Source organism: Dipodomys spectabilis, unplaced genomic scaffold (genome assembly GCF_019054845.1).
Source record: "Dipodomys spectabilis isolate Male_0828 unplaced genomic scaffold, ASM1905484v1 ptg000046l, whole genome shotgun sequence".
NCBI classification, from domain to species: domain Eukaryota; kingdom Metazoa; phylum Chordata; class Mammalia; order Rodentia; family Heteromyidae; genus Dipodomys; species Dipodomys spectabilis.
Genome location: NW_024870723.1, coordinates 400,556 through 416,747, shown reverse-complemented (window position 1 = coordinate 416,747; position 16,192 = coordinate 400,556). Strand labels below are relative to the sequence as shown.

The window sequence follows — 16,192 nt, the reverse complement described above, 5'->3', positions numbered from 1 at the left end:
TGGCTGTGGGGCACTCCAGGAGACAGTAGTAGCTGGCAGAGGGCAGGTCTTCCTGCTGCAGGACACCCCCAGGTTGGCCTACGAAAGCAGGGGAGCAATGGCAGAAACTCTAGGCCAATGTCATGAGAAACAATTCACAAAGCATCTGTCTGCGGTGGGAATGTCCTGCCCACCCCCCTCCCCAAGAAAGAACAATAAGAAAAGCCCTTAACTTAGAGATCCTGATCCCACTCTTCCTCTGGTCTCAAGCACCAAACTACACACTATGCCCATCATCTCTGGACTCATACCACTGCCAGCTACATCTGTAACCATTTCAGGCCCCCTGCTATGCTGGACTCTGGAGGCAGCTTCCAGCTAAACCTTCCTGGGACAGCTTACACCAGGCCAGGGACAGTGCTGCTAGCTTAGCTATTCCTCCAGCCAGCCCATTTCCCAGATGAAGAACCAAGGCATAGAGAAAGAGACAAGCAATAGCCTAGAGTTGGACAATGAGCAGGAAGCTGGGACAGGACCAAACTTCTGTCTAGCTGTCCCCGTGTGAATCCACACTCACAAGCCCTGCTTTGGCTGCTGACCATCCAAGGACTCAGTGCCAATTTCCCTCACTGCTGTCCCTCAGGGGTCTAGGCAGGGGGTTTTCAGGACCCCTGAAGGGAGGCCTGGGGGCTCTTCCCAGACTCCAAGGCAAACATGGCTACAAGACTCTCCCCCCACATGTCTTTCTCCTGATTGAGCTTCCTGTTTTCCTGTGACATACCTGCTGGACCATGTTCAGCCTGCAATCTGTGCCAAAGCCCATTTGCCTTCATACCTTGGGTGGACATCCCTGTCCTGAGCTCAGTGCCCCATCCTCCCAAGGCCTTGGGCACCACAGCCACTCACAGTCATCCTTCCACTCAACACCACCTCTCACGACTATGGACAGGCACTGGGCCTGGAGACCTTACCTGTGTGACTCCAGCATCCAGCCCAGGGCTGGACAGAAGTGCTTAATGAGTGCCAAGAAGGAGCCAAGTCTCACTACCACACCCCCTAGCAACCTTCTCTGCAGAAAATAGCACCTCTACCTCTTTCCAGAGAGCAATGCGGGATTGGCAGGAGGGGACCGGGGTATTGACCTCACTGGGCATCTTCTCTCACATCAGCACAGCCTGGTACCACCCAACCCATATTCCCACACCTCCAGTGTCTCCATTCAGCACCGAGGTCTAATAGCAACAGTGTGGGGAAGGGAGGAAGAACCTGTACTGTGCACACAGGCTGTACGGCCTCAGGAAAGTGCTTTGCCATCTCTGAGTCTTGGTGAGGATACCATTCGTACTTTCCCAAGGCTATTGTGACAATTCAACCTTGAGAAGGGGGTCAGGTACAAGAGGCTTTGGGAAATGTAAACTGATTGGCTCCCTGATCTTGCTTTACAAAGAAACAACCCTTTAGAGACAGAATATATGGACTTGTCCACTGTGCCACATGCTGGGGGTTTGGCTGGATCATATGTTCTTTGAGTCTCATTAAAAAGAAGCCAGCCAGGTGCCAGTGTCTCATGCCTGTAATCCTAGTTACTCAGGAGGCTGAGATCTGAGAATCGCAGTTTGAAGCCAGCCCAGGCAGAAAAGTCTGTGAGACTCTTATCTCCAATAAACTACTCAGAACAAAAGCTAGAAGTGGTGCTGTGGCTCAAGTGATAGAGTGCTAGCCTTGAGCACAAAGAGGCTCAGGGACAGTACCCAGGCCCTGAGTTCAAGCCCTATTACCACAAAAAAGAAGGAGGAGGAGGAGGAGGAGGAGGAGGAGGAGGAGGAGGAGGAGGAGGAGGAGGAGGAGGAAGAAAAAGGAGGGAGTAGGAGGGAAGAAGCCAAAAATGCTCTTAATGCCATTGAACAAAAAAAGACAGATAGTGTCTTTGTTGAGCAGATGCTAGAGTCTGGCAGCTTTCCTGTAGGCCAGCCAGGAGGTTTTGATTACTCCAAGCAGCTGTTTCCAGGTTCTGTCACCTAAGATTCTACCGGAAGCCACTGGCAGCTTACCAGGCCCGGGGACATTCAGCCCAAGCCCCACACTTCTACTTGCTAGCTGGTGGGCATCTCATAGTTCCTAAAGTCCAATGCATATCCAGCACCCCCCAGAGCAGGCAGAGGCTCAATAAATGTTAGCTTATCCTCTCTCACCCTCCCTCCTGCTGCAGGGACTCAGGGGACAGGAAGGCTGGCTGCAGTCTGCATGCAAATGGCCTGTGCTGACTAGACAGGCATGGAATAAACCTGAATTTCACAAAATGATTATCAACGCATGGAATTCTGTTTGCTCAGCTGAAAACCCACATCCTCTGGAAGCCATAGGTGACTCACAGTCCCTTTTCACTTTAACTCCTTGGCAGAGAGTTCCTGTCCAGCTCTTGGAGGAGACCAAGTTTCCCCAGGCACAAAGCTACTGTTCCCCAAACTTGAGCATAAAAAGGGACACTGGCTTAGTTTTCAGTGGTAAAGTAGGGTGGGGGAGGGTATAGCTGAGGTCCAGCCCTGTGGAACCCTCCCTCCCCCCCCCACCCCCAGGCACAAGGACAAAAAATTCTTCCCTTTGAAGGTGAAGGCAAACTAAATCTCTGGCCACCATCAGTGGTGGCAAGACACATGGCCACAAAGGCCACAGAGCAGTGGAGATGGGCTCGCTGGTTAGCTGTATCATGTCGCAGAATCTGAGAAATGAGTAAGTGCCCAGAACTCTGGCTGCAGCTCATTCCTTAGAAAGAGGCCCTGTCCAAGGAATTGAGAGTCATGTCTTCTAATCAGTTCTCCATCCTCTCCTGTCTTCCATGTGACCTTGATCAAGGGCCTCAGTTTTCCCCTGAGCTAAATGAGACTCTAAGAGACAATGGGAATAGTCCCAATGGGAGAGGATCCAACACATAAAATGATGATGCCCAGTTAAATCTGAATGTCTGATAAACAATGGATGATATTTCAATATAAATGTGACCTGCATGTGCATGTGACATTCACATGTAACTGGGTGAATTCTATTTTATCTGGCAACTGTATGGATAAACTGTAAGAATCAGGAGGACCAAGGCAAGGATGGTACAGCCTGGGCATGGCAAATCCAGGCAATAATCGTACCCATATTGGGACACAACCTAGTGGACGCTGAGGCAATGACAGATAGTAACACGTGCCAAAGATGACAGCCAGGACGTGTAAACATCCCTCCAGATGGAGGCCAGGATTATTTAGCCTGAAAGAGTCTGGGGAAGAATAAGCCCTGTCCATCTTACTCCTGGACAGCTTCACCAGGGGACAGCAAGGACGATTCAGAAAACACTGAACAATGAGGGCTCTGTTCAGAGAGACTGGGTCCCTAGAAAGAGGGAGTTTCTAACACCTGAGGTGTTGGAGTTGGAGCTTAATGACCATAGGAACATAATCTCCACAAGGGATTCCTGCTGAGCTTAGAGAGAATTGGGCAACAAGACTTCCCAGAATTTCTCTAACTCCCATGGCACACATTGCTTTTTCCAAAACATCTAGGTCAGCACCTTGTGCAGAAGAAGGGGCTTGGCAAAGGCCTATGAAAGACAACGAATGTATAATATGTAAGTGTAGTAACAATTTCCCATCCTCAGCGAAGGCAGGCATCACTCATCAATTGCCAAAGACATTGCAAAACTATGGTATATGTGCATGCACATGTGTGTGTCACAGAACAAGAACAACACTAGCTATTATTATAACAAACTTCTTGAGTGCTTACTCACAGTGGGTGATTTCTGTATATTAGCTCATTTAAATCCTTATGACAATCCTCCAGTTAAGTACTCATATTATCCCCCTTTTTACAGATGAAGAAACTGAGGTACACAGAGATTAAGAAGTTTGCTCATGGTTGTGATTAGGTGAGTAGAAGAGCTAGGGTCTGAGCTCAGGTAATCTGGTTCAAGCCACTGGACTTCTTTTAGCCGCTGGACTTGGCTGGGCTGTGGCATCTGAGGTCCTAGCACAAGTGGGTGCTATTTATTGATCCCACTTCCCAGCAAGGCCTATGAGGCTCAAGGAGCTGAGGCAATAACTGAGCTTGACAGAGCCAGGAGGTAGTAACAAGATGGGGCCCAGGTTGAGTCTACCCCACCAACCCACCTCATTCCTGAGCAGGAGCAGGTGGCTAGTAGTGGGCTAATAGTGGGCTCTGACCCACTTCTGAGGATTAGCCTTTCCTGAGAAATAGGGCACCTCAGACTCTATCTGGACAAATCTCCTTGATACAGTTGCTGAAGGAACAAAGCTGGCCCATTTGTCAATCTAGAGGACAGACTTGTGTCCCCTCCATGGCCTCCAGACTCAAATCCATGAGGAATGACCCACAGTTTAGAGCAGAGGGTCTCTGCCTTTGTGGGGCCATTCTCCTAGAGTTATTTTTAGGCTCTGGACTGTCTTTGGCCTTTGGGACTAGGCCCAAGATCAAATCTTGCCTCTAGGCCTGACAGTAAGCTGTGGTGCTGCTGATAGAACCATCCCTGAGACCCACCCAATTTGGATGGAGTTAGAGGCTCTATCCCTCCCATTTCCTATCCATAGGCCTCTCTGGGCCCTGAGCATTTCAGGATAATATTTTCCATTTGGTGAGAGCTTAGTGAATGCCAAGTCCTATGCCAATCATTTGCTTATGCAGTACCTATTAATTGGAACAAGCAAGAATCTAAGAAGATTCTACTTTTAACTCCACTTTATAGATGAGGAAACTAGGGCTCAAGGAGTAAATAACATAGCTCAGTTATATACAGCCATGATGTGGCAGAGTGATGACATCAACCTAGGTAGTCTGGCTCAAAAATCGGTATTTTCAAGAAAAAGAACAAAGCTGAGTTCTCAACACTGGCCAGAGTCTCAGCTCCTCTGGTGCCACTTCCTCCCTTGGGACCTGAAGCCCTCATCAATTGACTGGACATACCATCACTTGTCTAGGCCTCCTGGTAAGTCAATGGGCCAGCAGCAGGCATGCAAGTACACACAATCCTGGTGGCATGCTTGACCTCAGCTAACCAACCAGGAAGCCAGCTCAGAGCAGAGGAGACTACCTGGGACCACCGGGGGCCACACAGTAGGGCCTCATCTCTCAGTCCAATCCTGCCCCTTTTGGGTTTGGTGACAGAGGAGTCTTTTTAGCAACCTTCCCCACTGTTGTTTGCTCCTCAGATTTTGGCTCCATGTGATTCTCCCACCCTGTCCAACACCCCCCTCACATCCCCCCTGTCCCCAGCTGCTAGGTATCTATACTTACAATAAGGCCAGTGACTCCTGGGGGTCCTGGAAGGCCCAGGTCTCCCTGCAATGAAAGAAATCAGAGAGGTTACCTCCTCGTGTACATCTGGCAGGACCTTTTCAAACGGATCTCTCCTGTTCCAAACCACAAGTTCAGGCAATGTTTATAGAATTAAACCAACACACAGTCAGGTGCTGACCATGGACACTGCCGGCCCCAGCTGCTGTGGCTAGGAAACATCAGAAAGACATGGGCCTCCATGGCAGGTATCCCAAAGCTCTAGGCAGAGTCTGTGCCCTTAAGCTGAAAAGGAACTCATCCTGCCAGGGCCTGAAACCTGGACAGAAAGAGAAGAGCAAGCTGAGCTGCTGGGGCGGGCTGACCTGACTCTATGGCAAGGCAGAGTATGGGCCTCCGACTGTTTACAAACTATAAATACACAGTAGTGAAGATGCCTTGGGAACTCAGGGCTTCTTTCTGAACAGGGCCTGCAAACCTGTTTTCTCTCCAGGCCGTAAACATTTCTGATGCTTTGTAAGAAGGCAGCAGCCAGTGGGGAGTGAGCCCTGTAGGTGAGCTGTAGGACCAGCTTGGAGCTCTGGCTGGGAGATAGAGGTGGTAGGTCACAGGGCACCAGCCATAGACAGGAGCCCAGGTTCAGAGGTCATGTCATTTGTCCATGTGCACCCAGCTAGTAGGCCCCAGGCCCTCAGGGCTGGAGCTCCTGAATTCTGCTGTGTTCACTCTGATTTGCTTTCCTAGACACTAGGAAATACTTACAGGATTTCCATCCAGCCCTGGGGGGCCTCTCTCCCCAAAGTCTCCAGGGAAGCCCTGAGGACATGAGAGAGAAACAGGAATAGGTTAGGGCTTACAGCTTGAGGGTGGCTCGAACCCAGGGCCACAAGGGTGATGTCTGAGAAACCATAATCCTCGGATTTGAGGTTTCCCCTACCACTGACATATATAAACCACACACATACAACTCCCCAGGCCAAGGCCACCCTGTATAGAAAGAGTAGGCCCCACAGTAGCTCTCAATCCAGAACTTGACCCCAGTGGGGTGGGAGGGTCATAGGAAGTTGGGTCCAAAACTGGACCAATCACTGAGTAGGCTGAGGTTTTCAGTGTATTCTTCCCTATCTCCGGCCCCAGGCCTCAGTTTACCATTTCTAAGGAGAAGGCTTCACATGTGTGATTGTGATGTGCCCTTCAGAAGCCCCATGGTAGAATCATGATCCTTATTTTTCAGAAAGAATGAAGCTGGGAAAAGGTGAATGGCAAGGTCATACAAGGTCATACTTAGTGAACCTCAGCACTGGAGACGGTTACCCCTTTGGGAGCTGGAAGATGCTAGGTCACCAGGGCCAGCTGCCCTTCCCTGAGGCCATTTCCTACTCTCTGGGGAGTAAGCAGCTGGGAGGGAGCCTGGGGGGCCAGCAGTGGAGGGAGGGAAGGGTTTATTCCTACTTCAAAGAGAAGGAGCAGCCCTCAGCCTGGAGTATGGAGAAACCTGGTCTCTCCTTCCACAAATTGGAATCATGGGGTTTCTAGGGAAATGTAATTAAAAAAAGATAGCACATGTTTCTCTGACCAAGGGAAAAGTGAGCTGTCCAGACAGAAAAGATCTGTGGTTTGGGTTTCTGAAACTACTAGAGAAATCCAGCGAGTACACCAAATCCAAACCAACCACGCAGAGTCTCTACTGGAGGCAGAGACCCTGAGGTGTGTGTGCATGCTCCCAGGACTTTGGCTTCCCATCCCTCCTCCTTTTCTTCCTCTTCCTTCTCCTTTTCCTTCTTCTTATTGATTGGCAGCAGAGAGGTGGCATGACCCCTAGAGCAGGGTTTGGGGCCCAAAGATGGGATCCAGGCCTGCTGGTCACTTTCATACAGAACTGTAGCAGCTCCCCTGTTACTCCTTCCCACACCTGGGAGGCAGGTATTGAACTTTAGAGCCCTTAGTAGATGTCAGCCACAGGCATGCTGGGGACCACTCTATCAGCTCCTTGAAGCCAGGAGTTGGATCCTTTTTATGGCCCCTAGAGAGCCTAGCTCAACTGCTGCACAGAGAAGAACAGGCCACCAACCTAAGGCCACAGGTGCCCCTGTAGTTCCAATTCTCCCACTATCCCTTCCTCCACCTCCCACAGCAGCTGACTGACCACAGGTCTGAGTGGTGAGAGACCAAGCTACCACTGTCCTGAGTCTGCCCATCCAGCAGAGGGACCTCAACATCTCCCTCCACCTCTGAAACTTCAGTTAATGAGATGACTAGAATAAGTGACTTTCCTGGCAGGGGAAAACTGTGGGAAACCTACTTTTATAACATCAGCACCAAACAGAGATGCTGAGTGGCAGCCCACACAGTCACTGAAACAGGAGACCCTGGGGACAAATCCATTGAACTAGATCCTTGCCCCATTGTTCACTTGCTGTGAAGCCTTGAGAAAGTGACTTAACCTCTCAGTGCTTGGTTTTTTCTTTATGCATGCAGATGATCAAACTAGAGGAGAAACCATCTTCTACCGCAACAGAAAAGCATAAACAAAGCCAGATGACCGAAGGAATCTTGGATCTTCCATACCCTCATCTTCCACCTTGTATGTGCGTGAGTAAGAATGGACAGTGAGAGACATGGGGCCCTCACAGAGTAGCCAAGTCTCCAGCAGCAGCAGCAGCAGCAGCTCAGCCCACAGGCCTAGGACTCCTGCCTCCAACACTCAGAACGGTGGCTGAGCAGAACAGGGACAATCCCTGCCTCAGTGGAGAGGACAGTGCGGCCGGTGGGAGGAGCGGGGAGGGAGGGGGTCCCCGTAGAGTCTGTGTAATATAATAGACACGGAAAATCTTTACCGGCCTACCCATCTTGCCCCTCTTGCCAGGAACGCCAGGTACACCCTGAAGAGGGAAAGACAAGGAGAGGTCAGGACAGGGCCTCGACAGAGTACAGCCCCTAGCCACCCCTGAGAGGAAGTCCCAGACTTCCATGTACACAGTGAACTATACCACGTACACAGTAATAGCAGTGACAGACACAGTAAGTCAACAGTCCTCAGACTCTTTGAGGCTAGGGCTTTGTGGACCTACAACGGGAAAACACTCAGTGCTCCTGGCATTCACCAGGTGCTTACTAGGTGCTCTTTTTCCTGCTCCAAGATGCTCCTACTTAGCCCCAGCTAAGGCTAGGAAGGGGCAGGAAGACCATAGGCCCCAGGAACTCCTCATGGGTAGAAGGCTGGACCAGGAGCCTGTGGGCAGCAAATATCCTGGTCGCTTGACTCCCTTGACTGACACTGGGCTGGGAAGATACAAATGCTGGGAATCGAAGCACTCCACCCACCCGCAAGTCAACCACCATCTTCTTCAGGGCCCATCCTGTCTCATTTATTTATTTATTTGTTTGCTTGCTTGCTTGTTTGTTTTGTGCCAGTTGTGCCAGGGCTTGAACTCAGGGACCTGGGCACTGTCTCTGAGCTTCTTTGGTTCATGGCTAGCACTCTTCCACTTGAGCCACAGAGCCACTTCCAGTTTTTTCTGAGTAGTTTATTGGAGGTAAGAGTCTTGGGGACTTTCCTGCCCTGCCTAGGCTGGCTTCAAACAATGATCATCAGACCTCAGCCTCCTGAGTAGCTAGGATTACAGGTATGAGCACCCAATGCCCAGCTTCATCCTGTCTCTTGATGTACCTTCAGGGCAAGCGAGAGCCAGGCACTCAGGTCAGTCTCTTGCCTTTGCCCTCACCTAGAGCACCCCATCCCACCTGGTGACACTGCCACCAGGTCTGCCTCCAGCCTCTTCTAGCCTTAATTTACTCAAGTGAGCTGAACCACCTAGGATGGGGACAAGGGGCATCTGTGCCAAGAGACAGGGTGACTGTGAATTCTGTGCCACTTGGCCGGACAGCAACCATGGGCCATAGTAACCAAACAAGCACGGCTGTGCTCAATAAAACTTCATTTACAAAAACAGACGGCTCGCCCTCATTTGCAGAGCTCTGTGGCAGGATCTAAAGGGGCCTGTTTCTCATTTGCTGAAATTTCTAGAGAGGTTCCCCAGAACTGAGTCCCTTTGCTGACGTTGGTTCCCTGAAACTTCATGGGAAGTGCTCCCCATAACCCACACCCTCACCACTCAGTGCTCTGACGGAACTGATGGTCGGGATTGCCGAGGGACCTTCCATCCTGACTTTACACACACAGCTCCCTCTGCCTGGTGGGTGAGCACTGTGACCTACCCCCTTCCCAGCCTCCAATGCTCCTCAAGGGTAATCACCTCCAGGAGGTCGCTGTGACTCCTCCCAGCCTGCCCTTGGCCCATTCTGCTTTGCATCAGGAGGGAGTGGGAGATGGGCACATAACCGATAGCACAAACTTACCCGTTCTCCATCAGACCCAGGCAGGCCGAAGAGCCCTGGCAGTCCGATGTAGCCCTAGGAAAGAGCAGGAGGTGGTCAGAGCCCGAGCAGAGAGATGCAGCTGTCCCTCTGTCCCAGCCCACCCTCCATGCCATCCTGCTGCCCAGTCCTCCTCCTTGCTGGCGGCAGTGGTGGCTCCGGTGGTCCTCGATGACAAAGGCCTTGAGGCAAGTGTATATGCCCATGGACTGCATGGTGCTGGCTTCCACGATGTAGTCCAAAGGCACATACCCTCACACCAGGGAAGGGCACAGGTGCTGCGGGGGAGGCCCGCCCCAGCTGAGCCGGGCTCTGGAACCTGCAGAAGGAAGCCAGCCTAGCCCTGGGTTACATGCTAGAGCATTCCCCCGCCCTTGGGATGCTGCTGGGGACGAAGCCCTCTGCAGTGGGCTCCTCCTGGGCCCAGAAAGTTAAAACCCACCACGTACTGTCAAGAACAGCTGCCCGGTGGAGAGCAAGCAGTGTGCCGGCCACATGGTCACGGCTGCATTAAACGTTCAGGGACCTCCCAGACCAGCTGTTACCTCCTCCCTTCCCACTGGACACACAAGGACAGAGGCTCTAGAGAGAATGCAACAGCTGGTCATGGGTACAGCCGGGAGACCCCTTAGCAAGCCCCTAAGTAGCACAAGGGCCACCCTGGCCCAGCAACACAAGAGCCAGGGTGTGTGAAGCTCAGGCCCAGAATGCACCTGGTGTTCCTGTACCTCGTCAGCCATGTCCTTCCCAGGACTGCAGAGACAAATCCTGCGAAGCCTACCTCCAAGGCTCACTCCTGAACCTTGAGCCAGAAACCCTGGGCCCTCCACCCCATGCCCTGTTTGCACCCAGTTAACAGCAGCTGACTGTCTCCCCTAGTTTCTCCATCGTCTGTGTCCTTGTATCTTCTTCTCATTAGCTTGAGAATGCCTTGAGGGCCAGGACCTAGGCCAGGACTCCTACCACTCTGCACTCTCTTGAAATGTTTGTGCAGTGAGGTACTGGTAACTCTAACACGAGCTAATGTTTAACAAGCTAGGTGGCAGGCCTAGCTCAAAGAGCTCTGTGTACATTAAAGCATTTACTGCATCCTCTCCACACCTCCAAGGAACAAGCATTATTATTAGCATGATTGAAGCGAGAACATGTAGGCCCCGAGATGTGAGGTGACCTGCTTAGGGCCACACAGCTGGAATGTGGTAGAACTAACATTTGAATGAACTCATGGGGCTCCAGGGCTTGAGCTTCTAACCGTTCAGCTATACAACCTTCCACAAATGAGTAGCCAAGAATGGCCTATCATCACCTGCACATCCAAAAGATCCCTTCATCTCCCTCCCTCCCAACACTCATCTCAAAGAGAGACATTCAGCAAACTTTTCAAGGAGGGCTTATATCCTAGAGTCACAGATGAGAAAGTGACCCAGTGATTCCAGGAACTCAGAGCCAAGAAGTGGCTCAGCAGGTCTCAAGGCTGGGCACCCAGGCTCCAAACCCTTGCTGGGCTTTTCCTACTTCATAACAACGAGGCTGATGGGTGGCAGAGCAGCTTAAGTAGTCCTGAGCCCTGTGACTGAGGAGACAGGAGGGCCGGGGCCAAGGTGGCCTTCAAGATGCCAAATGCATGGCTAACACCTCCAGGTGTCATCAGCAGGTCCTGTTCTCCCAGATGGGGACTAGGGACTAGCTTGAGATTTCTCTCAGGGCTCAGTTTTTGTTTTGTTTTGTTTTGTTTTTGATCAGTCGTGCGGCTTGAACTCTGGGCCTGGGCACTGTCCCTGAGCATTTCAACTTCAAGCGAGTGCTCTATCACTTGAGCCACAATGCCATTTCTGGTTTTCTGGTGGTTAATTGGAGATCAGAGTCTCACAGACATTCCTGCCTGGGCTTGGCTTTGAACCTCGATCTTCAGATCTCAGCCTCCTGAGTAGCTAGGATTACAGGCGTGAGCCATTGATGCCTGGCTGTCCCAGGGCTCAGAAGGACCCTACAAGACCATAGGTCCTAAGAGCAGCTGGATCAAGAGGAGGGGCCCAGTATCCCCAGGACAGAAGCCCCATCACATTACCTGGCAGCCAGTGTTACCAACTGTGGCCCTCCCTCCAGCCCTACCTGTACCTCCAGTGTGCAGCATGAGCTGAGGCTGTCTAGCTCACAGCGACACCAGAGGCACTCAAGTTCCATCTCGCCTGATCTTACCAGCTCTATCCATCCAATCCAATTCACCGAGAACCTTCTCCAAATCCCCATAGTCCTTACTGGAGTCCCATAGGGCAGCCCTCACCAAAGTGAATTCCTAGTACCCCCCCACCTCCAGCCCACTGGTAGGAATAGACAGCACACTGTCATTGTAAAGGCAGCTAACCCGAGGCTGATGGAAAGACAGGTAACCACTCAGAGCTTGCTCCCTGAGGGCTTCAGAAGAGGCTATTGGAAATTCCATCAGCCTCCAGCCTTGGCAGCATCGCCCACAGAGCACCACGGCCTTCCATCAAAGGTGGTTTCCCAACCCCCAGCTAGGATGAATGGCCTAGTGACAGGCTTCAGTAAGTATTCAGACCTTGACTCCTGGTCATTTGGAATGAAAGAGGACTCAGCAGGCAAATGCCTGATGTTTGCAGCTGGGTCACAACCTACCCCAGCAGAGCCTGGACTGCCCAGACTGCTTGATCCTCAGACCCAGCAGCTCCTAGACCAGGGGTCTTCATTACTAGTGCCTTGCTGCCCCAATCTCCAGTTAAAAACCCAGATGGGCAGGACTGGACCTAGTACCCCCTCATGGCCCTGACTGCCCATCAAGCCTGGTGGAAAGACAAGGGATGCCCACTCAGGCCCCACGTAGGTGGCACTGTAGAAGGACCACTTACCCGGCTGCCTTTGGGGCCAGGCTCTCCTACAGGTCCGGGTAGCCCCTGAAATAGAAAAGACAGAGGGGGAAGGACATATGGAGATGCCCTTCTAGCCACCAACATCCCCAGCAAGTCTGGGAGAGTCCCATCTCCTGGCCTCAGCTGCCTTTCTGGAGAACAGGGTGGGGGAGAACAGGAGTCTTCTACCCAAGTGCCCCAAACTACCCAGTGTGGCTCAGGGGGACCCTGGGTGGGAGGAGCCTCAGGAGCCCCATCCTACCCCCAATTCCTTACTGAGTGTCCCAGCCCTGATGCCTGCTGAGAAGAGCTGGCTTGATCCAGGCCCCTGGACAGCTTTTCCTTAGGGCACAGCTCCTCAGCCTCAGCCCATAGCCCCCCACTGCCTGGGGGCACCTGTGGCATCTCCACCACGGTCACAGAGCTTCCAGAAGCCATATACTGCACCTGCCTGCCAGGGTAACCTTTGGCCCCTGGGCTGCCCTCAGCTCCCAGCTGCCCCTGCAAAGAACAGAAAAGAATGTAAGGCAATGAGAGACTCTGCCCAGCTCAGGTGACAAAAGACCAGGAAAGGACAGGAATGAAAGGCAAGGCCTGCTGGGGCCATGCCCACACCTCTCTAAACTGGCCAACCTCACTCTGAAAGAAACATTCTGTGCGCCGGGCACTGGTAGCTCATACCTATACTCCTAGCTACTCAGCAGGCTCAGGTCTGAGGATTTCATGCAGTTCGAAGCCTACCTGGGCAGATAAGTCCTTGAGATTCTTATTTTCAATTAACCACCAAAATGTCAGGAGTAGAGCTGTGGCTCAAGTGGTAGAGTACTCGCTTGACAGAAAAGCTCAGGGACAGCGCCTAGGCCCTGAGTTCAAGCCCCAGAACCAGCACCAAAAAAAAAAGCCTTCTGTAAGAAAGCCCTCTGTAAGAAAGCACGGAGGGGGGGGCTGGCTAGCTCCCCGCTGGCAGGACTACTGTTTGACTTGGGCCAGGGCAGCCCAAATTCCTGCAAATCCCAAGGCAGGCGGGTGGCGGGGATAATATCCCCTCACACTGCCTGGGACAGGCGGCCTATTCATGGCTCTAAGTGGAGCCAAGCAACTCAGCTCATGCCAGCCCCAGGCCAGGCCTCCTCAGGGACTCTGGTTCTTCCAGGCCCATATGGCTGGAGCTTTTGGGGGGTGGGGGGTACATGGGCTCCAGCAAGGTAGATAACAGGACAGCCAGGCTCTAGGGATGTGGGGGTCCCGAGCAGTCCCCGGCTCTCCAGGGAGGAGAGAGAGTGAGCGATACAGAACAGGTCAGAGGCCTTACCTCTTCTCCAGGGTGTCCCGCGGGTCCAGGATAGCCCTTGTGTCCCTGTGGGGAGGGGTGAAGAGGTACATTAGATCAGAGGGCCCACTCCACCCGTGGATGACAGGGTCCAGCCTCTGCAGCCCTGGCTGGACACTGCCAGTCCACTCGGGGTTGTAGGCTGTAAACACTCAGTAAACCGTCCCCTTGTGGACACTATGCTGACACTGCCAGGGGTGGCAGAGCCCCCACAGTCATGTCTGCTCTCAGCAGCTAATACACCTTGCACATTTCATGTCACAGAAGAAGTGGTGACAGACAGATCTGTGGACGGATGGATGGGTAGACCACCATGTGAGGTGGGCTGCTCTCGCCTGTCAGCTCTGCTGTTTCACACACATGACCACCTCTATTAGAATACCCAAGACCACAGTCTCGCTCCTGCTGCAGGACCACAGCCCGTTCCTGAGAAGAGACTTCCCCTAGCTCCTGCCTTACTGTGTGACTTTGGATGGGTCACTTCCCTTCTCAGGCCCCCAGATGGGGTGGCTGAACTCTGAGTCTCTGCTGGCTCTGATGCTTTGAAACTCAGAGTTCTGACTCCCCTAGAGTCTAAAACACAGACAACACAGACAAGATACGCCAGGCGAGCGTGTGCACGCACACACACACACACACACACACACACACACACACACACACACACACACACTCACACAGCACTCCTCAGACTCCCAGGATGCAGTCCTCTTATTTATAAATACCAGGGCTTGTCTGATCTGAGAGGCCCAAGGGGTTTACCAGTGAAGCATCTGAACCCACTCACACCGCATCAAGACAGCTTAGCTGTACAGCTGGGCAAGATGCCTCCACCTGGGGCCCAGGCTCTGTTTCCAGCAGACACATTGGGCTACAAACCATGGCTGGCAATGTGCATCAGACTGGACTCTAACACTGCTCTATATAACTGGCTAGCTGTGAGACACTGACTCTACAGTCCTGAGCCTGGTTTCCCTCGACTGTAAAATGGGGAGATACGGGCCAGTACGTGCGTTTAAACACTCAACATAATATCTAACATTGAGTTCAAGGGCCCTGAAAAAGCGAGCTGCTATGACTGCCAAGATCTTCCATTTTCATTGGATTATTCCTTCAACAAACAGTCCAGTCAGAGTGAACAAGTGCAAAGGCCCTGGGTGTTCTCTGAGGGCTCAGGGAAGCACAGGGAGGCTTGTGTGAGCCGCAGCATGAGCAAGGATGGTCAAGACCCAGCATTCAGACAGCAGCCAACCAGAGCTTGAGCAGCAGCAAGCTGAGCCTTCCACCAAGTGCTGTGGGACTCAGTATGAGCAAGCCCCCTCTCTGATCTCATTCTGCCCTCCTCTGCCTCCTCAAGGGCAGCTACAAAGAGCCTTCTGGGGGAGGAGAGGAACCTTAAGAGAACCATGAAGGGGGCATCCAGGAGCCTTTGGCCCTCAAAACAAAACAAAGACAAACAAATGCACCAAAATCACCTGCATCAGAGAATGCATCATGGCCAGCCCTCAGACAAGCTTTGCACAAGCGTCTCAAATGCATCAGCTGGCTGATTCTGCACCCAGGAACAGAAACTACCATGCACACTTGCCAGTTGAAGAAATGGGTGAGAGAGAGGGAGGGGGAGAGAGAGAAAGAGAGAGAGAGAGAGAGAGAGAGAGAGAGAGAGAGACTCTCCAGAACAAGCTGTCTGGGGGCAGCACCAGAGTTTTGACCTTGACCACAAATCACTGAGGCTAAGGACTGCCAGGAAGGACCACCCAAGAACCTCCACCCCACCCCACCCCCATCCTGCCCCAGCCAGGAGATGAATCTCCTGAGACAGATGCTCTTGGGGCAGAGGTCAGCCAAAGAACTCAGGAGCATCTGAGCTGGGGCGGGGGACCTGAGGCATCATTTCAACAACCTTCGGAGTGATCACTGAACAGAGAGAAAATGCGGCTCAAAAGTGATGATAGGACTGGTGCAAAGTTTCTTAGAAAGTGATGGCCAAGCCTAGACTGTTCCCCAGGACTCAAGAGCCCTGAAGGGCTATGAGCACTGCTTCCCAGAGCACTGCTCTCTGGGGCTGACAGGGAGCAGCACAGACTGTGAGGTGGGGGAGGGGAGGGGGCCTGGAACCACCTCGGCAATGTTTACTAAGCGGAGGCCAGCAAATAGCTTCAAATGACAGGGCTTAGGATGAAACCATTATCTTTTCTGGACTCAACAATTATGGGGCGGGCATGAATGGAAAGGTGGACCTGTGGGCAGTGATTTCCTGTTGTAAGCGGTGCCCAACAGGCCCTGGGGCTGGGGGATGTAGGGAGGAGAGAGCTACCCAGAAACTCCAGGGACCACAGTGTCT

General features: G+C 52.4%; 1 protein-coding gene across 1 annotated transcript in view; it reads right to left on the bottom strand.

Annotated features, from left to right (window-relative positions):
• The window catches only part of Col27a1 (collagen type XXVII alpha 1 chain), a 131,611-nt gene that overhangs the window by 59,890 nt on the left and 55,529 nt on the right, over positions 1-16,192 (bottom strand). Inside the window, exons 11-17 of the mRNA XM_042678649.1 lie at positions 13,831-13,875; positions 12,966-13,019; positions 12,519-12,563; positions 9,634-9,687; positions 8,112-8,156; positions 6,037-6,090; positions 5,275-5,319 (exon numbers count right to left, since the gene is read on the bottom strand). Coding sequence (XP_042534583.1) covers positions 5,275-5,319; positions 6,037-6,090; positions 8,112-8,156; positions 9,634-9,687; positions 12,519-12,563; positions 12,966-13,019; positions 13,831-13,875 — 342 coding nt within the window. The remainder of the gene's footprint in view (positions 1-5,274; positions 5,320-6,036; positions 6,091-8,111; positions 8,157-9,633; positions 9,688-12,518; positions 12,564-12,965; positions 13,020-13,830; positions 13,876-16,192) is intronic.